The 25867-nt window shown below is 34.6% G+C and overlaps 3 protein-coding genes across 3 annotated transcripts in view; 1 reads left to right on the plus strand and 2 right to left on the minus strand.

The window, feature by feature from the left end:
- Window positions 1-2128: 2128 nt before the first annotated feature.
- LOC133185374 (centrosomal protein of 85 kDa-like) lies at window positions 2129-25697 on the minus strand. Its single transcript, XM_061320537.1, has 15 exons — window positions 25661-25697; window positions 15737-15835; window positions 13525-13563; window positions 12186-12871; window positions 11390-11443; window positions 10672-10805; window positions 10435-10549; window positions 9155-9249; window positions 8922-9000; window positions 7987-8139; window positions 7493-7618; window positions 7123-7281; window positions 6486-6656; window positions 3977-4196; window positions 2129-3636 (listed from the first exon to the last, which is right to left on the minus strand). The coding sequence occupies exons 2-15, from the start codon at window positions 15780-15782 to the stop codon at window positions 3464-3466; spliced, it is 2250 nt and encodes a 749-aa protein (XP_061176521.1). The 5' UTR covers window positions 15783-15835; window positions 25661-25697; the 3' UTR covers window positions 2129-3463.
- The window catches only part of LOC133185364 (NADP-dependent malic enzyme-like), a 70899-nt gene continuing 52228 nt past the window's right edge, over window positions 7197-25867 (plus strand). Inside the window, exon 1 of the mRNA XM_061320526.1 lies at window positions 7197-7206. The gene's annotated coding sequence lies outside the window, so the exon portion shown is untranslated. The remainder of the gene's footprint in view (window positions 7207-25867) is intronic.
- On the minus strand, window positions 21796-24714 carry LOC133185008 (coiled-coil domain-containing protein 191-like). Its single transcript, XM_061320073.1, has one exon. It carries the CDS (start codon window positions 24712-24714, stop codon window positions 21796-21798), a length of 2919 nt encoding a protein of 972 aa, XP_061176057.1.

A 25867-nucleotide genomic window follows, 5' to 3' on the forward strand; every position in this document is an offset into this window, starting at 1 on the left:
TGTTCTTAAAATATATGTAAACAAATATTACCCCTACAAAATATAGTGCAGTTCACCTGTGATTCAGGCTTTTGGTTTAAACATTGTATATATTTCTATAAAAGTATTCACAGAGGAGAGAGGTTTTTGAGATTCACACTAACACTGAACACAATAAACACTGAGACATATAAATACACTATACAAATCTACACATATTTACACAGAGTTCTACAATGTTTAAATCTCCCTGAGTTTCCATTGCACATCTTCCAAATGATTATGATGAAAAATTAACAATTTTTATGAAAATATACATTTCTGGTTATTATTTCGTGGTATTTTAAGTTAGAAAAATATTTTTACAAATAGTTTTTTGGCATTATATCACCTAAAAATCATGTAATGACATTCTAAGACAAATGAAAAGTTTCATAAGAGGATAATGATAATGATAAAACACTCTTTTGGAATGTACATGTACACCATAAACTCTAGTTTTTTCTGTACTTATTATTTATATTTATTTTTCATAAAACTATACACATTTATTTAAGGAATAACTAATTTTTTCAATTGGTTTCATGATGTGATCAATCAATTGGTTTGCGTGATAATTTGCATAAACGCCAAAGGCGTTTATGCATAAAATTATCATGCAAGCCAATCGATTGATCATCGTCATGAAACCAAAAAATCTGACAGTTATTCCTTATATTTACATGCTCTTGATTCTGCAAATTTAGTGCTACAAGCACCGCTTCTGTCTCTATTTGTCCCGCCCCGCACGTGTTTTTTTTTCACCACGCCTATCGATGAACCCGTAGATTTACGTAGAAATAAAGTATATTTTTACTATTTGAAATTTTATCTCGGACAAAGACATTGGAAATGTAAATATTCAATAATCAGGAATTTTAATGGCTTTCAAATTTGTTGAAACAACCTTTTTCCAAAATGTACTTCTGTATATATACACCCCAATGTTATGCAATACTGACTGGAGGATAATGTGAGAGCATCTTCAATTCCCATGACACAATAAACTAGAAATATGTCCATAGGACATGAATGCCCCGCCGAGGGTATATTTGTAATGCAACATTTTAACACAAATTGAGAAAAGTGAGGTCAAGGTCAAAGGAAAGGTCGAGGTGAAAAAATATTAATGCAGTTGAATAGCTTACATCAGAATGTATCAGCATATGAAGTTTGACACTAATTTAAGAAAATGAGGTCAAGGTCAAAGGAAAGGTCAAGGTTAAAAATTCTTGATGCAGTTGAAAAGGTTACATCAGTATGTATTAGCATATGAAGTTTGATAAAAATATTATGAATGGTTTCTTGAAAACAGAGCTTAACACTAATTTAAGAAAAGTGAGGTCAAGGTCAAAGGAAAGGTCAAGGTCAACAATATTGATGCAGTTGAATAGCTGTCATCAGTATGTATCAGCATAAAAAGTTTTACACTAATTTAAGAAAAGTGAGGTCAAGGTCAAAGGAAAGGTCAAGGTCAAAAAATGTTGATGCAGTTACATAGTTCTCATCAATATCTATCAGCATATGAAGTTTGATAAAAATATCTTGGATAGTTTCTTTGAAACTGATATTTGAACAGAGCTAAACACAAAGTGTGACGGAAGGACAGACAGAAGGATGGAAGGACAAAAGGACAGAAGATGGACATGACAAACACTATATGCCCCGGCCATATGCATGGCGGGGCATAAAAGTATTGAGTATATTTTTGTAGAATCGGTGTAAAACAGAATACAGAGTAAAATGCATATTTAACAAAGCTGTTTTTAGTTTTCAGTACCTGTGACTGTATTAACCTTGCAGATATTAGTTTACCTTGACTTCCTCTCTGAAGCAATACCTGACCAGGTAGACTTCATCAGGAGTCACTAATAGTATATTATATAGGATATAAACTCTGCCAGCATCAGAATTACAGCCTGAGTCAGTTAAGCAATCACATCACATACCCTGCATCAATATAAAATTCTAAGACTACATATACCAAAGAAAACTAATTGAAAAAATTAAATAAATCATTGACAATAATTTCTAATGAGTGTTAACATTACTGTAAACATCTAAATATACCAATGAATTTCTTTTGACTTCAAATTGATGAAAGAAATCTTTAAAATTTTCAGCATGAAATCACTAAATATAAGACAACTTAGTCCAACAACTAAAAACTCCTGACTTTTAGATTTTCATTCTAATGTTTTGTACTATCTACAAGAAACTAAACTGTTTCACGAGATACATTTATCTTATAAATGCATACTTCTTACCTAAAACATGAGGAAAGGCCATGAATATTAGTTATTTACAATGTACACATTCTGCTCTTCATTGCATAATATTCAACATGTATTACTAGCTCAGAATGATCATGCATCCACATCAACCATATTTACAACATCATACTATGGCACTTGTCAACCAGTGAAGATTTGGCAACAAATAATTTACATAAATTGTCTCAAAAACTGTACATATTTACCATACATAATGAATCATTACTGTGACACCTTCAAAACAAACATTAAAGGTACAGGTATTTTATGTCTCCATATGATACATATCTCACATAGTATTTGGCAAAGCTTGAGAAAGAGGACATATTTTAAAATGAAAACCCAACCAAACACAAAAATATACATATGTGTATAATAATGCATGAAAAATTCACTGGATTATTAATTTTAAACACACAATTTAAAAAAATTTGAAAACAGGCTTTCTAACTTGTGTACTAAACGATTGTTCAAATTCATGAAATATGCAACAAATACTTTGCAACAAATGCTTTCTTGTCAATGGATTTCTCTGATTTCACCATAAAGACATATTACACTATACAAATAAAACATGACACGATATATGGAATGCATTGTGTAATAATATTACCCTTTGTATGATCATAAAGTAGGTTTTGGCATTGTGAACAAAGCTACTATTACAACATAAAAGTTCATAAAACACGAGACAGTTGGGATTATGGACTAGCACATGTATTTGAGTCAAATTTTCCACCATCACAAAACAAGGCAATAACCTTGAAATAATATTTCCCCTGTGCTTTGACCCCAAACATATTGACCTTAAGCTGCTTTTGCTAACAGTAATTAATATCAAGGTCTTGGATACCGGTATTTAAGCGTCTTTAAAACTTTATCAATGTACTCTAGTCATTCCGATTTCAACGTTTGAGGACAAAACCCACACCCAAATTTTGTTGACTTCCAGCAAAAATCTCCATGGCAGCTTATCATCATAAAGCTTTTGATACACTAGAGGCTGGTCAATTTAAATTAAAAGACCACTAGCACATGACTTGATTGGAAACACCAATAGGCCACGGCAGAATTGGAATTCCTTCTCACTTGGTGACACAGTTCATGTTGTCCCCTTGGTTCTCAGCGTACTTCTTACATATAAGGTCCTTCAATTCCTCACTCTCTCTCTCTCACTGGGTAACACAGTTCATGTTGTCCCCTAGGTCCTCAGCATACTTGTTACAGATAAGGCCCCTCAATCCCTCAATCTCTGCCCTCAGCTCCTTCACCTTCCCCAGCCATTGCTTCAGTGTGTGAGCCTCCTGCTCTTTGTTTTCTTGTCCCGTCTCCAATTCAGAGGGAGCTGTTTTCATGAAGAAAAATAGAGATGTAAGAGTTTTAGAAAATGAATAATATTCAGTCAAAATAACACATGACAAAAAGCAAAAGGATAACTCACAAGAATAGTAACTTAGTGTATTCTTCTAACTGAAGAAGGATTTGCATTTTGAAAAAATTGCTTAAAGACAACAAATTGATGGATGACAGACATTTTATCCTTGCATGTTAAGCCGTACTGGTTTTTCAACCAGTAGAGATGACAAAAAAATCATAACTAACAATATAAAACATTTTCCTTTTGATAGTTTTCACTGTACAGTATGGCAGACTATTAAACCTTACAAGGTCACATTATCACTGACCTCTGACCCCCAACAGTAGTGACATATTTGGATCGTTTCCCTCCGCTCGCTGGACACATACTTGGACCAGTGACTGTAGCTCATGGTAACACATGCTAAGCTCCTGTGTAAATTGACGTTGGATTTTCTGATTCTCGTCCGCTACCTGCTCCTCTAAAGTTTTAAGCTGCTCCCTTATGATCAGGATCTGTTCCATCAAGTCTTGATTTTTACTGCTCAGCTACAAAATAACAAACATTAACAATAGATTAGTTTTATATGGTTAAATAAATCTTAAATAAATCACCTCAAGCAGAATTTTTATTGCTATAGAATAAGAATCGAGGTCATTTACATACTTTTCATTTAAACTAGGAGAGATTTATAAAAGTTATTAATAATTTTGGTATTATACATATTAAGTCAAACAACATGTACAATGTACAGTACAGCCCACGAGCTTTCCCCGTCGCACGGTGGAAAACACACCGTGTAAAATGGTCTGTGTTACACGTGTACACGGTGTAGCACGGTGTGTGTGGATTTGAAATACACAGGTAGGCACACCGTGTGGCACCGTGTCTAGAAAAATCCCAGCTAATGTTCCCCGTGTTGCACTGTGCCCAGAAAATTCCCTCCGTGCCGCAATTTTTTGAATTTATCGTGCGCCCGGAAGTTCATATTTCGAAAAATTTAATTCCATGTGCTCATGCAAGAAAGACTAAATAGCATGATCCATCGAGCTGCATTTGTGTTACATGTAGTATACATGTACAATCCGAGCTGCAGTTGTTTTAGTATACATGTTATACAATTCAAGGAGTAGAGCACATTTATTTTGTTAATCTTAAATTATTCTGAATTCATAAGCGAGAATCGACAACAAAAACACGAAATCTCTGTGTACAATAATGTGCGTATTTCTCATTAAAGATTTTCATAAACTAGTATGTTGAAAATCCTTTCAGCGTAAGTATGTAATAAAATTTTCTTTAATTGAAAAGTGTGTAAAGAAACAATGTCAGAGAGAGAGAGAGAGAGAGGAAGAAAGAGAGAGATTCTCTTAACCCTCTTTTGTAAAAATCTGCAAAAAAAAAATTCTTTGCATTAAAATGTCGAAGAGTATTTCTCGTAACAGACGATTGTTTTTATCTTTTCATAAACTAGTATTTATGCATTTAAAATAGGTATTTAATAAGTTTTCATTTAAATGAAAAGTGTGTAAAGAAACAGTGTCAGAGAGAGAGAGCGAGAGAGAGAGAGAGAGCTTACAAATTTAATTCTTCGTTTTATTTACATCACCAAAGTCACAATTAACTATTCTATAATACTATTTAAATTCCGTAACTTCGTTTCATATTCAACTCAGTTACAACATGTGTTCAGTCAATTTGTTCTCCGTAACACACAAAATCCTCGTGCTCTACCTGTCAATCAAAATCGCACAACGCTAGATGGCCCTGAAAGTTTGCAAACATAATGCATGTAACTTGAAAGAGGCTAGGGATTTATTTTATTGATAATAACTTAACATAGACTTTGACCATGAGAAGCTTTGTTCTATCATCCCCGCTCTACATTCGCTAATTGATTTTTTTTTTTTCGCAAACCGTACGGCACATTTTTCATATAAGCTAATATTTGCAAAGTAGTTGAAAAGCAGATTTGAGTTACCAAAAGTCGGCTTTATGTGTGTGTGTGAGGGTGTGTGTGTGTGTGTGTGAGAGATATTTACCTCCATATTGTACATGATTACAGATTGCAATAATCCTTAATCGAAAGTATAATTCGCCGAGTAATAATCAGAGAGCAAAGTTTATGTGTGTGTATCTGACACGGTTTTTTATTTCATTCATTTAGATGCATTTTTTTTTTAAAATTCTCCTAACGTAGAAAATGATTAATTATTTTATAAAATAAACCATGCATCTGATAAATACCACATATGAATGCATACATATGGCATAAGAGATCTTGTTACCAAAATGACTGTAATTTAAATGAACACAGTTATCGAGAGAAATGACAACCAGGTAATTAATTTACGAATGTGTATTCCTTTGTAGTATAATAATAGTCTAACTATTGAACATATTTTTTCTCTCGTTAGGTTTTTGAAACGCGACTTACATGTACATGGATATACGTACACATTTTGAAGAGTTTGTATTTTGCTGGACAAGAGCACGTGGATCTTCGGTTTAAGGGCATCTTATTTGTTCAAACATCTGTATATCGGTAAAGAAGTAGTAATATTTAAGAAAAAATGAAAACAATTGATTTAAAAGGAAATTGATTTAGTTGATTAAATACAGACAAAGAAAAGTTCTGTGTGATATCCTAATGAGGCACTGCGATACACCGCGCATACACACCGTGTTACACGGTGCACAGACACCCTAACTTCAAAGACGCCGACTTTGTTCAAGGTCCACGCAAAAGCGTGGACTTTCGGTCCACGGGGCCCTGTGTTTTTCGGGGAAAACTCGTGGCCTGTACTGTAAGTATCTAGATCACAACTGCTTTTTACCTCTTTCATTGATCGTTTAAGTTTTTTGATGTTCTCCTCTTTCATTCTACAGTCCCCCCTCAGGGCCTCCACAGACTCCTCCTCGTGTGTCAGCCTCTCCTGTAGCTGTTTAACCTCGTTCTGATGCTTCACCTCCGAATGTCTCAATTTACGATGACTCATCTCCAACAGCTAAAAAATTAATATAACTAATGGATTAATTACAAATGTAACTGTACATGAGTATTCAACCCAACCTCTGCCACAAATTTTCCATTTCTGAAATCAATTCCGAATGCACGTAGTCTTTCCACTGCCTTTTTGCATAATTTTCCTATAAGTCGTGTGATACATTTTGCCTTGTTCTGGATTAGTAATACCGGGTATGAACAGAATTTCTTAAGTTTTGCCCAGTTAATTAAATCTACATGAATATTTTTTCCTCACGTAAGATTTAACATACTCAGTACCCTTTAAGCCTAGTCCATGTTAATTAAGGAGACAACCTCACATTTTTGTCCTTGTCCATCTCACCTTTTTAGCCATGTCCAGGTAAATTAAGAGCACAATCTTACCTTTTTAGCCTTGTCCAGGTAAATTAAGGGCACAATCTTACCTTTATAGCCATGCCCAGGTAAATTAAGCAGACAATTTTTACCTTTTTAGCCTTGTCCAGATCTATGGCCAGACGTTCGTTCTCATGTTTGACCCTCTGGAGCTGTTCCTCACACTTGTGAAGTTCTGCCCCCTCCCCCTCAGATTTTATCCTGTCTATCTCCCCTGTAACAACAGCTACCTGCCCTGCTAATCTTTTTTCCTGAAAAATATTTCATAAGTACATTAAGACCCTTCTATCTGCTTTGTGATAAATTACAAAAAGCAAACATTGCAACCTATACTTAATTTCTACTGTAAGAAAACTGCATCAGAATTTACGATGTAAATTTGTGCAGCTAAAAAATTTCTGCAATTAAACATTTTACTGAAAAAAAAAGGAAATATTTAATCACCCAAGAATTATGTCATACCTTTTGCTCTAGCTCCTGAATCTGGACCTCACGGGAAGTCAGGGCTTTTTTGCCCTCGTACAACCTCTGCTGAAGCTCTTCAATTCGTCCCTCCTGGAACTGGATCTTCTCCCTTAAGCTCTGAAGGTGCCCTCAGTTAAGGAGATAACTAATTTATATGACAATGTTCTATAAAACTTTAAAAGCATCACATCTTCAAATTTGATTTTATGCTTAAATGTACATTCATTACAAATAAATAATGTTCACCTCAGTTTAGAATTGGTACATGTTCATAAATTTTAGCAGTCTAAATGGATTGTGCAAGAAATCATTATATGAGACATATCTTTGACAAATCATTTTTATTAACTTGTAAATATGAATATTTTAATATACATAAACAGAATTACTGAAAGTTGAGGCTTTAAAAAAAAGTTGATTCATGCCAAGCAATGGATTAAAAATGAAATGAATCCCTCTAAATGCAATAAGGAATCTATAATGAAGGATATTTCTTGGACATTTTTCATGCTTTCCTCTACTGTAGGAAGGTCAGACAGATAACTTTGTAGTTCGTCCAGTTTTTCCTTCATCTGACTGTGATTATCAAACATCTCAAGGTATTTCCTCTTCCAGTCCTCTTTCTCTCTGTCCAGCTCATAAAACTACAATACAAGATTATACTGCTTACAGAACCAAGTATGTCTTGCATTTTAATTAAGTTTCTGTCCTAAGTGTAATTTATCCAAGATATTAGTATAATTATTAGTATTATTAATCCAGTATATTTGTACTATATTACAGTATATATAACACATTACCATGACATTGTTTTAAGTCTTATTCAACTTGAAGGTTTTATTTTTACCTAAGTACCCTCTTTAGGGTTTAGTTTATCCATGAGTCAGACACAATATGACATTCTTCAAAATAATTTATTTACCTGTGAGTCTGAGTTATTTACATGTGAGTCTGAGTTATTTACCCCTGAGTCTGACTTATTTACCCGTGAGTCAGTTTTATTTGCCTGTGAGTCTGAGTTACTTTCTTGTGAGTCTGATTTATTTACCTGTGACTTTGAGTTAGTTACCTGTAAGTCTGAGTTATTTACCCGCGAGTCTGAGTTATTTACCCGTGAGTTTGAGTTATTTACCTGTGAGTTTGAGTTATTTACCTGTGAGTCTGAGTTATTTACCTGTAAGTCTGAGTTATTTCCCTGAGAGTATGAAATATTTACCTGTGAGTTTGAGATATTTACCTGAGAGACTGAGTTATTCACCTGTGAGTCTGAGTTATTTACCTGTGAGTCTGATTTATTTACCTGTGAGTTTGAGTTAGTTACCTGTAAGTCTGAGTTATTTACCCATGAGTCTGAGTTATTTACCCGTGAGTTTGAGTTATTTACCTGTGAGTTTGAGTTTTTAACCTGCAAGTCTGAGTTATTTACCTGTGAGTTTGAGTACTCTGGACCTGACCCTCGTTTTCTGAGTATTGCTCTCAGCTGGTCTACTTCCTGTTCTGTGGCTCTGCAGGGCAATATAAGAAAATGTTTACGTATATCAGGTGCAAACAAGGATAGAAGAAACAGTAACAATAAACTGGCAGTTACTCAAGAGATTTGAAATACAGTTAAATATATCAATCATGATTATATATCTGATGACTTATATAGAATCTTACCCTAACTTCATTTCCAACTCATCCAACTCAGCATTCTTCTTAGTTCTAATTTCTGCATTCTCTGCTTTTAGTTGTGCATTCTTGAGTTCAAGTTCCTACAATTATTTGTTTGATGTTTATATTCAAACATATCAATCAATGATTCAAGAAAAAAAAATTACTGCCGTTAACTCCAATAGTTAAGCATATGATAACAAAAATAATTCATTGTCATATATCCATTGAAATATTAATATATTTCAGATACAAAATGTATTTTATTTCATGGTTAATAAGCCTCTGCAGAGATAAGAACAAATAATACATGTATCATAAACTGGATATGAACATTTTAAACATGTTAAATGGGTTCAAAATTATATAACAATTTTTATTCTTAAGAAGAGAATTCTAAACTGTAAGTCTAACAAACCTGCAGTTTCTCTGTCCTGCTATCCTATTTGTGTTAGTTTATAAATAACTCTATCTCTCTTCTATTATCCCTTTGAAGGTATTCGACCTGCTTTTTGTTACTTTCCTCTCCCTGTTACACATGTTACTGTATTTATTTGTTCACCCTTCCCCTTCTATCTATTTGTGTTCGTATACCTCCCAATCTCTCTTACCAGTTTGTAGGTTCCCACCTATCCCTACCTCTACCAAGGTGTATTGGCTTTTAATCCTTCTCTCCCCAATCAGTATTTGTTTGTACTTTGTAGGTCTCCCCCTCCCACCTATCTGTGTTTTTAGCCTAACCCCCCCTCCCCTCTCTCCTACCTGTATTTTTTTGTAGGCCACCCCTATCTTCTATTTGTATTTGTTTGTCACCCCCCCCCCCCCCCCCTTTGCACGCTCCTACCTGTATTTGTTTGTAGGCCTCCATTATCTCCTATCTGTATTTGTTTGTAACCCCCCCCTTCACTCCTACCTGTATTTGTTTGTACCCTCCCCCACTCCTACCTGTATTTGTTTATAGGCCTCCGACTCCCATCTATCTGTATTTCTTTGTAGTCCCATCCCATACCTGTATCTGTTTATAGGCCTCCCATTCCTATCTATCTGTTTGTACCCCCCCCCCCCACTCCTACCTGTATTTATTTGTAGGCCTTCCCTATCTCCTATCTGTATTTGTTTGTAGGCCTCCCCTCCCTCCTACCTGTTTGTACACCCCCCTTCACTCCTACCTGTATTTGTTTGAAGGCCCCTCCCTCCCCTCACTCCTACCTGTATTTGTTTGTAGGCCTCCCTCCCTCCTACCTGTTTATTGTCCTGTTTGTAGCCCCCTCCCCCCTCACTCCTACCTGTATTTGTTTGTAAGCCTCCCCTTCTCCCCCCTCTCCATTCAGTACTGCTCTCTTGAGTTTTCCTTCATACTGTTTGTTGTCTTCCTCCAACCTCATCACCTGCATCTTTAACCTGCAAGGAAAATGTTTCCTTATTAAAAAAACATTTTTATACAAAACATCTTAGGAAAGAAAAAAACCATCAAATGAAGATTTCTTTGTATAAAAATGAATTTTAAATAAAATCTGACAAACTTTTCAACCAAGGTGTCCTTTTCCTTGATAATATCATCAGCTGCTTTACTAACTGATGCCCACTTTCTGGGATTATCGTCAATATTTTTAAACAGAGAGTCAAAACCTCCATTGGTTTCACCTTTAGAGTTTCCCTGAAGAAAAAAAAATTATAAAAAAAGTGAGCACTTAGTCTTCTGAGAGTTAAAGTTAATACATACATGTATATACTTAAGCTTATAAAAATGAGTACTAGTAACTGCCAAACAAACTATTTCAGTTTTCATTTAACTATATTTTAGTTATACATTTCATGTGAAGTAAAAAATTCAATATGTTAAAAAATACTTAAAAAATATAAATTTCTACAACAATTCCACTGCTATAACCAGCAAAGGATTCCATTCAAAGCCAAAATATAATCTACTTAAAAAATATTTCTCCAATAATGTCCTACGAAATGTAAAATAGTCTAAATAGTCTAAAAACAAAACAAAACTACTTGAAAGCACCAAAAAAAATTGCTCAGCCTTTTTTTAAAAAATTGATCACTCTTTTAAAAAAGGGAATAAAATAATATAAACCTACAGAGCATCAACCAAACTGAAGAAAACTTCTCTTAACATATATAAAAAAATCCCTATAATGCATAAAATAGACCTAATCAAACCTATTAATCTCCTTAGCTTGAAATTAAACAATAGTCAAAATGACAGTATAATTATGTATGAATACCTACACTGTATGTGAAGCCTCTGGTGTTTGTCCAGTAAGAAGAGTCTAAGGATGTTTGCTGGTGATAAAATTGTATCAAGTCACCAAAGTTTTTAAAAAGAGAGTTATTCCCCTTTACACATTTACCATCTATTTCAGTCTTTTTACTTCTTTTCATTCATGGCTTTTTATATTTTTCTTTAAATATTTATATGGGGATAATTTCATTTCAAGATATAATTCTCAACATCAATTAAGCCTGCATATAATTAATTTTGTGCTTCCATGCCTATATTCTGTGAATGTTGGTCAAAGTGCATTCCACTGATCGTGTTCCTTAATTTTTACAAATGATAGATATCAACACTTTTTTAATTTGATCAAAAGCACATACAAGATAAAAAGTTACTTGAATAAGGTAAAAGGTCAGTGAATTTCATTATTATCAGTTCTCATGCTCAAAGCACTCGTGTGGAATGCATTATTCTGAGGTGAATTTTGAAAATAATGAATGTGATGTAGACACCAGTCTTATTACTTGGGTTAAGATGATTTCATGAGTAACACATACACAAGCTATAGTTATTGAAAAATAGTTCTGCAATCACAGTTGTCAGTATACATACAAGTCTTCATACTTACTATTGTACTAGATACACTTGGCCATATCTATAAGTACAGTGTATAGTGTACACAGGGTATAATGCCTGCTGCTATATTTGGCAATCCATAAATTCAGAGCCATTTCATAAGTCACTACAAATAATTCAGTTGAACTGGAGATTAATTCCCCTCCCCTATCCACATACAGCAAATTTTACCTGGGTGCTGGGGGAAGTTTCTCTATACGTGTCCATATGTCCTCTCTGCCACTGCCTCAAATCACCTGTCATGTACTTCAAATCTCCGCCATATCTCGAGCGAGATTTAGAACTACGAGTCACAGCATCGTTATCAGAGTAATACTTATCCTCATATAGAGTTGAGGATTTCCTACTGTCCCTCACATAATCAGCTCCATCTGTCACGGAAGATCGAGACTTCACTGGTGCTGTGTATACTGAACTTGGAATATCTGAGGGGGCTGATTTTGGGGGCGAGGCCCAATTATTGTCATTGATTGGACCATCAATATCCTCTCCATGTGACACAGTATAACTGGAGTACTTCCTTTGGTACAGTTCACTAGACGAGTCATACTTATGAGGTCGTTCAAGTGTGTCTTTGATGTCATATCTCGGTCTCTCTAACGTATCTTTACTGACCGTACTGTCATACTTTGGATAACTGTAAGTATCCTCCGCAGACAATTCCTTAAAGTCTTTCTCTAGATATGTTGAATCAGTTATTCCATACTTAGATGGTCTGTATGACTGGTAATGAGGTCGATGGACCGAGTCGGAATAACTGAGTCCATTTGTGAGGGTGTCCTGAGGGGTGGGGGACAGCGGACTCTTGGGGTGGGAGTAACTGTTATATCTCTCTGATCCTCCTCTGCTACTCCAGCCTACAAGATATGAAAAATGCTTTAATGTAAACATGGAAACTTACACAGGGGGGCAATTTATGAAAAATATGCAATACCATTTATTTGCTTAAATACTCCCCCACGTACCTTTATCTTTGTATATTTTTTTTTATACAGTATTACATATACATTATCTTGCTACCGCTGAAAGGACTACGACTTTTTTGTTATAACAGTGAAAACTGAACATGGACATCTCGAAAAATTCTGTGTTTTTTTTTTAAACTTTTGAATGAGAAAAATGGAAATCAATCGGGAGAATAAATAGAGAAATCATAAGGTGTATTTTAGCTGCTCTATCCTTTAGTCTTACGCCAAAATCGTAGGGTTTGGAAGCTTTGGATGCCCTCTAACAAAGTTTTTTTTATCAATCCATGAAAATTTGACCCCCACAAAAAAGTGATTTTTTACAGTACTCTATGATACATACGTGTTTCAAGGGAAGGGAGGGAGGGGAAGATAAAAATGAAGATCTGTGCCGCCTTATAACATTTTCTTTTTACTATGTGTCTTTAGCTCTCTTTGTCACACAGTTTTACATGAACACTAATAAAGGAATGACATCACTGATGTAAAACAGATGTTGTGTAGAGCAATCTACTTTATCAGATTAAAGATGTATAACCACATACCTGATGATAGAAGATTACTCTGTAGCATCTTCTGATAATCTGAAATAATAACAGAAATATCTGATTAAACAACATCTGTCTTTATTAATCCTAAAAATCCTAACATTAGAATTCAGTGCTCTCTGAACATAGGGAAGACTCACTAAAATATTGTCTGATCACATCCATTCTTTTATCTCCCACCGATTCTGATTCTTGTTTTAAATATTTTAATAAAGCTGCTTACATTTTATCCAGATATTTAAAGGACTGTCATGTTTTACTATGATCCATTATATAAAATTAAAATGTAACACTGATTGATTTTGTATATTCTCAGGAGGAATTTAGCATTAGATTACACTTTTTTTCATGGATACATCAAAGAGTTATTGTTAACTAGTTTACTTTGTGCTGCATTAACATTTTTTCAAAAACATGTTAAACATTTTTCACATATATCCTGCATGACATTCATATATACTTTCCATTCACCTATGTAACACTGAACACTGTGTCGTTAATGTTCAACGAGAATGCAATACAACATACTTTACCTGAACTTCTACAATATGCTACTGATGGATTAATCATAGCTAAGACAGTGTCTTGTCAACTATAATTGATATGTTACTGGATTTTATTGAAATACCTGTATTGCAATTCCTGCTTTCCAAAATATGTGAAAAAACATATGGACTAGAAAATAAAGATCATGAACCAGAAGCATCTCAACAGCCTGCTGCATAAATATATACAGCTCTCTGATAAATGCATCATTTTAAGGAATATAGTAGAATACTAGATTGAATGCAATGATTATGTATTATTTCTATATAATTATGATTACACATGTTGTAAAAGCATGGACAGGTTACCAAGGAGAGATCAAAGACAAGCATCTGCTCCTAAAAATCTTGTCTTACCTGAAATATTAAACCATAGGTCCCTACCCTAGTGTGCAATGAACCAACTGAGCTAAATTAATCACATGTACATGGGACAGCACAATTCAAGGCATACATCTCAATTAATCGGAAATTTAAACATTAAAGGGCCATTACTTATCATTACCGAGATAAACATCATCATTTTCTATGCAGAACTTCGCAGATCTTCTCAGTACATTGTGTACAAAGGCCTCAAATACACTCCATAGGAAGATAATGTTGGATGATTAACCTAGATGTTGTTTTATGGCCTAATATACAAGTATGAGAAACTTTATGTCTATATATGGATTTAAAATGCTCAAAAGATAACAAAGCCAATATTATAACAAATGAATATAGAGATTTCTTTGCTACTAACTAGAAATATACTATAGAAAATCATTTTGTGTGTGTGTGAACAAAAATTATATATTTTGTATCTTCTTGTATGACACATTTTTAAAACTTGACTATATTTACTATTGATTAATTTATCAGAAATTCAACCAAAAAATTGAACCCTTGACCCAATAGGCACAACTAGGGGGTAGAAATAAGGGTCAACATTCAATAGTTGTTAACAAATTTTCAGAAAGCCTAGCTCGTTGTAGACGTCAAACAGTAAGAATGAGGAGAGTATTATTGTCAAGTTATTCTTTTGATTTTCTGTCAAACATTCCTAGAGACTTAAGAATGGCAAGTGTCTACAATTCTCCAGGTGACAATATGTGCATGGTATTTAAAATTTAAAAAACAAACATACCGGTATTCAGAATAGCTATCTCCTTGATATATATTCAGAAAGGACTTGTACATAACTAGGCATTGTCAGGAACAATGAAAGGGGTTTAATGCATGTATTTACTTTTTCAATTTATAAAGCAATATATAAGCAACTGGTCTTGGAATAAATTATTGATTTAAATTATCTCAATACATACTCTCACTTATTTCACATATCTGAAATATTTATTCCCACAATTCCACTATATTTCTAAAATGCTAAAAGGATATATTTCAATGTTAAGATTTCTAAAATACTAAAAAGGTTGTAAAAGTGATACTCTTTAAACTTACACAATTTCTTTTCTTATTTATTTTTATTTTCAAATCCTACAACACTTACATGTACATGACAAACATACAAGTTGGTGCAAAAGAACAAACTAAATTATATATCAATTCAAATTTTTCTTAATTCAGTATGCTCATACAGTACATTGATCAATTAATATACATATTTCATAACTAATATATTCTAGCTAAAAAGAGAAAGAAAAATTATGTAATAAACAGCTTACCTGGAACATTACTTTGTATAGGGGTTCCTGATCCAGCCCATGACATGGCTAGTGTACATCCACAATGACCAAGTCCAGAAAATCTTCACATTACACAACCTGGAGATTAAAACCAAGAACTCATAAAACAAAGGCACTGGACATCAGTCCTATTATAGTCCTGCTGACCTCACCATTAAATGAGTGTGGTCTTTGTGGGATTATCCCACAGACTGAAAACAGCGATTAGCGAATTAAACCAGCCTGACTTTTACCCTCAAAGAAAGTTACAAAACCATGTTATGTACAGCAATATTCATGTGTCCAATCTTGCAGTGGACAATTATTAAAGGACATAGGATATTTTATCAATACACATTGTTCACAAGTTATTGTTGGAGCGGGTGTTTAACTTTTCCCTTGATCTTAAGAACGTGTTAAGTGGAGGGTCACTGTTAGAACAGCCTTAATCTACCCTCTCATCCTAACCAATAAACACCATGCCAAATCCAATACTGCTACAATGTACGAGACATACTCATCCAAATTCTGTTTGACTACACTATAGAATGAACAACCGATTTAACACTCTCTCTTCATACATATTCTAGATAAGCAATGATAAACACTGCACAGGATATAGGCGCTTTCTTTTTTGTCACATTATTGAAATATCACATAATCTGTGTAAACACTATCGACATTGCTCATCATTTCCCGTGAAAAAATTATATTATACCAATATGTCACAACGTTGTGGCTACAGCAAGAATGCATAATCAGTAAAATGTGACCTGCATGTGCTGGAAATTAATACAAGGATAATTTTTTTTAATGATACATGCATGATTTAATTTTACAATCTTATTAAATACTTGTGCATTGATTAATCCTTCATCCTTTTACACTTGTGTTTATACATATGACTGAAAGTTTTACCTTCTGAAATGAATATGTTCATAAAATTCCCTCATAAACTTGACATTGAGTTCACAAAACAAACCTTTACCCCTCTCAGAAATGAGCTAATGACTGAAGTATTGGTACATGAAAATTTAAAGGACCCAATTGTCTTGTGTTAGCCACAATCATTCATGCATGTATGTGTACATACAAGTATATGCAAAGTCCTCTATTTAACATGTCTTGATAATTGATCGTTTTGTTAAAAGCCAATTTTCAACATTGCAGACATATATAATTCTGTATGTGACATTATCAGCTAGTGAGAGTTGTCTCCATTCATTGAGAAGTGAATGATCCTTTGAACAGTTGACATAACTGTGAAGATAAAATTCTTTAAAAGATGTGTTTTTCCGGGATTATCCCCTCCTCAAGAGATAATGGATGAATGCTTTTACCATAAGCATCTTTACCACTCACACAAAATAATATTGATGTTTTTGTTTTTTCATGACCCTGGACATGTTTTGAAGTTCCTTTAAATTTCATTTCATTGACCCCATTTAAAAAAATAGTAAGGATAAGCTTTTTAATTCACGGAACTGCTAATAAAACAAAAACATTTCAAAGCATTTTAAAAATCCTCTGTTAATTTTCTTGGTCTTTTAAGAAAATAAGTCCCATACCTAGAAGCATGTTGCTACATGTACTTGGTGATAAGTTATGTTAACACTGTAATAACCTCAGGGCCTGGCCAATTTAAATCTTTTAGCTATCAAAATATTAGCTGTTGCCATCAGAATTGCATGAAAGTCAATGGACATAAAAAAAATTATCTCCAATAATGATATTCAAAAAGAGAATCAAAACATATGCTTCTTATCTTCTTTAATAACAAAACAAGAGTATTACAAACTCACATAAATGAAAGCATTTGTGTAATACCACTTGGAACCTAGAAAAGAACTCTCTTCCCATTCAACTTCCATAAAAAACAAGAGGCCCAAGGGCCTTAACGGTCACCTGAGTACAATACAACAATTTAGAGGATCCATAAACTGAAAAATGAAGCTTTGTTGCCCAAAAGCAAGAAAAATAGTATGATTAGCATCAACAAAATAATTGGTCTAGTATCTATCTGCCTATCTGACTTTCCAAGTCATTAAATCTATGAAAGTACTTTTTCATTATACAATAAATTATCTTGCATAATTCTCTTATTCTATTAAGCTTTCAAATACATTATTTACATTGATTAATTATCAAAGGTGAATGGCAAAGGTTTAATAACTTTGCTCAGCAGAATACAAGTTAATAGAGCCCTGGCCAGGACTAGAACACTTGACTAAATGGTCCAGGTGTTCAAAATTCTGGTAAAAATACCCTTGCATATTAAAACTTTTCCTCTGTTTGCCTTGAACATCCCCAGAAGCATAGAAGATTTTCAAAGAAATGCATTTTCACCATATTATTAAATAAAGCCCCATCCTTACCCAGAACATCTGACCCATTGGCCACGAACTCACAATTCTGGAAGAAGCACCTTTTCTCATTATAACTATACGCTTGTTTCTTTACTTTATAACCAGTAGTAGAAAAAATATTTTGAAAGAACTTATGCATTTTCACTGTATATAATCAATAGAGCTCTTTCCCCCTCACCAGAACCCCTGACCCAAGGGCCATGAGGCATTCCTCCTTATCATAACCATGCACTTCCTTTGTTTGAAAAATACCCAGGCGCACAGAAGATTTTGAAAGAATTCATGCCTATTCCCTATATAATCAATAGAGCCCCGCCCTAACACCAGAACCCCTGACCCAGAGGCCATTAAATTCATAATTTCTGAGGCAGTCATGCTCATCATAACTATGTACATAGTTTATTTAATATCCAGGAGCAGAGAAGATTTTCAAAGAATTAATGCAATTTTACTATATAATCAATGGAGCCCATCCCTAACACCAGAACCCCTGACCCAAGGGCCATGAAACAATTTCTGAAAAGGCAGTCATGCTCACCCTAACTATGTTCTTAGTTAGTTTATTTAATACCCAGGAGCAGAGAAAAAGATTTTCAAAGAATTAATGCAATTCTACTATATAATCAATAGAGCCCCGCCCTAACACCAGAACCCATGACCCTGGGGCCATGAAATTCATAATTTCAGAAGAGGCACTCTTGCTCATCATAACTATGTACTAAGTTACTTTATTTAATGCCCAGGAGCAGAGAAGATTTTCAAAGTTTAATGCATTTTAACTATATAAGGCCAAATAAAAAAATATATGTGGTTCCGGTTACCCGACCTTCCCTATTTTATACCCCCGACCCTAAACTTTTTTTTGGCAATTTTCATATTTTTTCCGGAATTTCCCCCCGATTTCCATCAATGGCTCCAGTTTAAGTTTTAGTTTCAGCAATGACGGCCTCCTTGCAAAACATAGTGCAAGTGATTAATAGCGTTAAATCCAAAGCAAGCTAGCATGTAGGTGTCCCCTACCAATATTGACTAGTATATTATCACATCACATCTAAATGCCATTTGCAAAGCAGTGATAGGTATTATTTAGAAAAATTTAAGAAAATCATTTTGTTAAAAAAAAAAAAAAAAAAAAAAAAAAAAATCCCTACCTACCTACCCTAATTTATTTGGAAGTGTAACCGGAACCACACACATTTTTTTGTTTGGCCTAATCAATAGAGCCCCGCCCTAACTCCAGAACCCTGACCCTGGGGCCATGAAATTCACAATTTTGAAAGAGGCACTCTTGTTCTTCATAACTATGTACTTAATACCCAGGAGCAGAGAAAATTATTGCAATTCTTCTATATAATCAATAGAGCCCCGCCCTAACACCAGAACCCCTGACCCTGGGGCCATGAAATTCAAAATTTTGAAAGAGGTACTCTTGCTCATCATAACTATATACTAAGTTAGTTTATCTAATACCCAGGAGCAGAGAAGAAGATTTTCAAAGAATTAATGCCTTTTCACTAATAATCAATAGAGCCCCACCCTCACACCAGAACCCCTGACCCTGGGGCCATGAAATTCATAATTTCAGAAGAGGCACTCTTGCTCATCATAACTATGTACTAACTTAGTTCATTTAATATCCAGGAGCAGAGAAGAAGATTTTCAAAGAATTAATAACATTTTCACTATATAATCAATAGAGCCCCGCCCTAACACCAGAACCCCTGACCCTGGGGCCATGAATTTCACAATTTTGGAAGAGGCACTCTTGCTCATCATAACTATGTACTAAGTTACTTTATTCAATACCCAGGAGCAGAGAAAAAGATTTTCAAAGAATTAATGCATTTTAACTATATAATCAATAGAGCCCCGACCTAACAACAGAACCCCTGACCCTGGGGCCATGAATTTCACAATTTTGGAAGAGGCACTCTTGCTCATCATAACTAAGTACTAAATTAGTTCATTTAATAACCAAGAGCAGATAAGAAGATTTTCAAAGAATTAATGTATTTTAACAATATAATCAATAAAGCCCTGCCCTAACACCAGAACCCCTGACCCTGGGGCCATGTAATTCACAATTTTGAAAGAGGCACTCTTGCTCATCATAACTATATACTTAGTTAATTTATTTAATACCCAGGAGCAGAGAAGAAGATTTTCAAAGAATTAATAACATTTTCACTATATAATCAATAGAGCCCCACCCTAACACCAGAACCCCTGACCCTGGGGCCATAAATTTCACAATTTTGAAAGAGGCACTCTTGTTCTTCATAACTATGTACTTAGTTACTTTATTTAATACCCAGGAGCAGAGAAGAAGATTTTCAAAGAAATAATGCACTTTCACTATATGATCTATATAGCCCCACCCTAGCACCAGAACCCCTGACCCTGGGGCCATGAATTTCACAATTTTGGTAGAGGTCTCAATGCTTATTACAATGATGCCAACAGTTTGACTGCTTGATGTCCAGGAGTAAAGAAGAAGATTTTTAAAGATTGCATTATTTTTGGTGGTTTTAGCCCCACCCCTCAGGCCCCAGGGGGGCAGGGACCATGGAGTTCACAATTTTTGTTCCCCTTCACCCATAGATGCTATATGCCAAATTTGGTTGAAATTGGTTCAGTGGTTTCAGAGAAGAAGCTAAAAATGTTCAAATGTTAACACACGACGCACATCGCACGCCGACGGACGAGAACGGATAGCAATAGGTCACCCGAGTGACTCAGGTGACCTAAAAAGTAGAGTCAATAGGTGTTTACACTAGCAAATGAAGTATTTGTACAAGAAGTTAATTTACTGATACTTCATTAAAGTTAACTGGTTTTAAAGAAATTCAAGAGACTGTTGAGGACAAAAAAAAATTCCAATGGAAAACTAGAGAACTATGTTGTCTCCCTTTGACTATCTAGTCATCAACTATCATTGAAACCTATATCTATGCAAAGAACATTTCTGCTATATCAATTTATCTAATATATATATATATATATATATATATATATATATATATATATATATATATATATATATATATATATATATATGACAATTGCTCCCTCAAATTATTCCTTTTCTATGAACTTCTTATACAAAATGGGCCAAATAAATGTTTAACTTCATAAAATTAACCCAATATACACGTGACATTTATTGCAGGAATTCAAATGCTATTTAAACAACTCAGAGATATAAACCAGATGTTAACAACATGCTAGCTATATATTTTTTTTAAATGCATGGATGCTGATGGCTTTTATATTCAATGCATGTATATATGTCAATGAATTTTAGACTTAAAAATGCATCACATATATAGTTCCAATGATACCATGTTCAGATAATCAAATAGCCTGAATTTTGACCCTATTTAGTAAATTATTTTAAGAGACTTTTCTGTATGTAAAGGGGTGCAACAAGTGACTTTCAGAACCTCAACCTTAAATTAGAATGCAAAAAAATTAATATTCACAGAATTTGAAGCCTTAAATATATAAAAATGTGTGAATTTCATTTCTTACAAACTTATTTCATAATTGAAACTGATTATATGACATTCCAATGTATACCTTTTAAACTGATTTTACTAAATGCACAATCAATTTTATTTATAATATTGTAACTACACAAAAAACCCTCAACATTGAGAAAATATACGATAGAATGGAATGATAAAGATTTCCCTAATCAACATCCTCCTCCACGTTTTGACTTTTTCTCCCTATTCCCTCGTAGTCTGGTAGAAGAGCAGCAACTGTCAACCTCATGTCTTTCCTCCGCTTTTCTCGTTCTCTCTCTTTCTTCAATTCCTCTGGATGCCTTCTCCACTTGTGAAAGTACCTGGATTTCAAACTCCAAATACAATGTTCCCTTGCTCTCCTCTCTTTTTCAATATTATCTATCTTTTCCTGCTGTGCCCAGTCACGCCAGGTTAAGAAGATTTTGTTTTTCAAATTTCTATTGTGGTAACGTTTTGCCCTTCCTTCAAGAATTTCCACATGATTCTTAACTAGTCTCCAGTTTTTGAAACATCTTTTGATCAGTAAATACTCAAACATTTTGACAGCCATTTTCTCTTTCTCTCTCAGAATTTCTTCGACATTGTCCCTCCACTGTCTTAGGACTTTCCTCTTCAAACATTCTCTCCAGTGTTTCACAGCTCTCACTTCATCTTGTCTTGCCTTTTCCACCAGTTTTTTAAACCGAAGCATGCCCTTGTATTTCAGTAATGACTTCAGGTAGTGTTCGTCTGCCATGGCAGAAAGCCTCTTCATTTTCTCTTCCAGTTCCAGTTTTCGCTGTTCTCTTAATTTTTCCTGTTTCTTTTTCTCTTGGACTGCAGCAATCCTCGCCTTTTTCTCCTCCTGCTCCTTTCGTATAAGTTCCTCTTCCTCAGCTTTCAACTTCTCCAATCTTTCTTCCTCCATCTGTCTCCTCTTTTCTTCCCTTTCCATTTTCAGTTTAGCCCTTTCAGCAGCTCTTTCATCCATCTTCTTTTGAAGGGCTAGATACTTGCTGTTAGATTTTACAGTAGAGGTTGTAATCGAGGAAACATTGGATCTACTTGTTCTTTCACCATCATTTACGGTAGACCTATTTGTTTCAGGTGGATGTTTGTGGTGTTCTCTGTTTCCTTGAGTTTTTACACTTGTCTCAGATCTGTTTGCAGCTGTCTGATTTGACAGCCATCCTCTTTCCTTCAACACTTTCTCTGATAATGGCTGTTTATCTAACAAGTTTTGGATTTCTTTTTGAGTGTCTGCTTGCTGTTGAAGCATTTGTTTCTGTTGAGCAAACTGTAAATCCTCTATCATTCTCCTTTGCTCTTGAAGCTGCTTTTGTTGCTCTTTAATGATCTTTTGCTGAGAATTGTGTCGATTTTCAAAGTTATTTGTAATGTATTTTGTGTTCATCCATGGCTGTGTTCCAAACCTCTTCCTGACTTGTACATCTGTTGGCTTCTCCTGTTCAACCAAATTTTCTCCTCCTCCTAGTTTTCCTATTTCTTCTGGAGTTAAGTTCAAATGTCTCCTGTTTATTTGCCATGCCTGTGTTGGAATTCTGTTTGGAGGTGATATTTTCTGTTTATGTGAGATGTTCGTATCAGAGGATACTGTACTTAAAGAACTTGAAGGTCGTTTTGGTTGTGTGTTGAAAAACTCATCAACATTCACCTTTTGTACATCTTTAGGTACACTAGAGTCATCTTGAGCTCCTGTCCATAGCTTCCCCTCCTGTGCAGCTTCTAGAAACACTGCCATTTTCTTCTTTGTTTCCTCTTGCATGTTTTTCATTTCTTTCCTCTCTTGCTCTTGGTTTATCCATATTTGCCAAGCTAAAAAATATTTTTTCAGTAATACAAGTCTGTGGTAGTTTTCTGCTCTCTGGTTGTTTCTGTGGGTTTTGATCACATCAATTTCATGCTGCCTTGCTTCCATCTCTAACTTCTTAGATCGCACAACAGACCTCCATCCATTCCAAGCCCTAAGGAGAAGCTTCCAATCAGATAAAGCCCTTGCTTTCCCAATTTGTAATCTTCTCTCTAATACAACATTGTACCAGGCTTTAAAACAGTTGTGTAAAATCTTCAATTCATTAGCTTTTCTCTGAACCTCCATTTCCTCCATTTTCTGAATCAGTACCTTTTGTCTTTCTTCCATTTCTAATTGTTTTTGGAGTCTTTCTGCTCTTTCTCTCTCTCTCTGCTGGTCAACCATAAGTCTGGCTTCTGATATCACAGTTTTCTTCTCTGTCTCTTCACTTTTTTTAGCCTCTTTCTGCTTCTGTCTTTCCTCCTGCATTTCTTTCCTTATTCGAGCCATTTCTTTTTTAATACTCATCTCCTCTTGTCTAGCTTTAATTAGCTTGTCCTTCTCTTCCTTCATAATCATTAATTTAGCATGATTTTGAGCTGTTTTTCTAGCCTGCTGTTCTCTCCTTTTCATCTCTAACTGTTTTTCTCTTTTCTCACGATTCTCTTTCACCTGTTTATGTCGAAGCTCCATTTTAGTTCTGGGATCTTTGTAAGTTGATGACTCATCCAGTCCGAGATCCTCCGTAAATGCTTCTTTCACTAGTTTCTTATTCAACATATGCTCAATGATAGAATCCACAGCTTCCTTTTCATCCATTTTATCCAGAAAAGCATATGGATCAGACTTGTCTTCTTTCACTACTCTTGGCATGTCAACAGGTTCAAAGTTGTTATCCAACATGTGATCCCATTCCTTCTTGACCTTAGATTCTAGTGTTCTCTGATACAAAGCATCATCAGTGAAGACATCCCCACCGCCATCATCCACATCTAGACGGACCTTGTCCTCCATCCACTGAGACAGGAGATCCTGGGCCTCTGTAAGAGCTGTGTCGTGTTCCCGTAGTTGAGCCACAGTCTGCAGAGCTGCAGATCTCTTCCCTGAATGAGGTCTTGATGGCTTTCCCTGAAAAACACTCTCTGCTGCTCTTTGTGAGGCATCTTCAACTTTCTGGATCCAGTTTTGAATATCACTTGTTGTGGCCACTTTCTGTGATCTAGAATACACTTTATTGTCTGTTTGCCTTTTCCATCGGTATAGTCCATCTTTATGATATTTCTCAGACATTTTCTTTCCAAGTTAATAAAGTATTGCAGTAACGAAAGTATTTTCACACCTTTCAAGGCATGACATACATCATGCAATCAAATGAAAATTTATGAACAATGAATCCTTGGACACCATCAAAAGTCTGAAAAGAAAAAAAAATACTTCAATTTTCTTCATTTTGCCCATAAAATGTGTGTTTCCTTTTGTTCTTGGATCAACATGTAAATTCATAAATGACTTTCCAGCTTTTGCAATTCAAAGATGTTATCAAAAAGTTATTTTCTATCATCAAGATTATGAAAGAAATTCTGTACATACCTGAAAAAAGATCCTTTGAAAATCTATTTCTCTTCTTTCATTATTAGTAAACAACTTGGTTGGTATGGGAAAAATTTGATATATTAATGAATCCAGTGATGGAAAATGCAATGTAAAAAATTTGAACATTTTTACAAGAATATTCAATATAAAAATGCATGCATCTTATCTATTATAAACAAAACCTACACCTGGACTCAAAAGAAACTAACTCACAAATGGAAACACACATTTTTTGGCTCAAGATTTTCTTCATTTCAATATAACATTCATATGCCTATGCTTTGACACTTTTGATCTCTTGATTTTGTTTCTAATAAACATGATAAATCACATTTACATAAATTTCGAATTTCCTCCACAATATACTTTGACACCAGATCAGTGTTCCATGAAATTGATAAACAAGGCTAATCAATCAAATCAGATAGGCGAAACAGATTTTCATAATTTGACGTTAGAATAAAAATACTACAACTTATCACACTTACACTCGGCAATCATGGCAATGGCCAATGCTTCGACTTCACAACGTCTTTGAAATTGACAGTTTCAAGTTTTGGAATATGGCCTATACACACCTAACAAAGCATAGAAATCGATACTATAGTATTTATATTTAACCCCTAGGAATTATCGTCCTTACCAAAGTATCCTCTCTTGTTCTTAAGGACGGGTCTGATAACGTGTCATACAAAATTGTGTCACTTTCATTGTGGATCCAAGTTAAACAAAATATTCATGGCGGGCATAGAGAAGCGACACCTAGTGTCAAATTCGTTCCTTGGTAGATTAAAACTATTTTGTAACTCTTTATTTATGTGAAGATACAAAATATAAGCAAATAGAACTA

The sequence above is a fragment of the Saccostrea echinata genome, unplaced genomic scaffold (genome assembly GCF_033153115.1).
Source record: "Saccostrea echinata isolate AGI-Se365-2 ecotype Australia unplaced genomic scaffold, CSIRO_AGI_Sech_v1 ptg000012l, whole genome shotgun sequence".
Taxonomy (NCBI): Eukaryota; Metazoa; Mollusca; class Bivalvia; order Ostreida; family Ostreidae; genus Saccostrea; species Saccostrea echinata.

Coding starts and splice junctions, on each gene's coding strand:
- LOC133185374 (XM_061320537.1), bottom strand. CDS start 15,782: ATGTCATGGGCTGGATCAGGAACCCCTATACAAAGTAATGTTCCAG. Junction 10,806..11,389: donor CCAGAGGCTTCACATACAGT/GTAGGTATTCAT, acceptor TTTTTTCTTCAG/GGAAACTCTAAAGGTGAAAC. Junction 3,637..3,976: donor ACTACTGTTGGGGGTCAGAG/GTCAGTGATAAT, acceptor TCATGAAAACAG/CTCCCTCTGAATTGGAGACG.
- LOC133185008 (XM_061320073.1), bottom strand. CDS start 24,714: ATGTCTGAGAAATATCATAAAGATGGACTATACCGATGGAAAAGGCAA.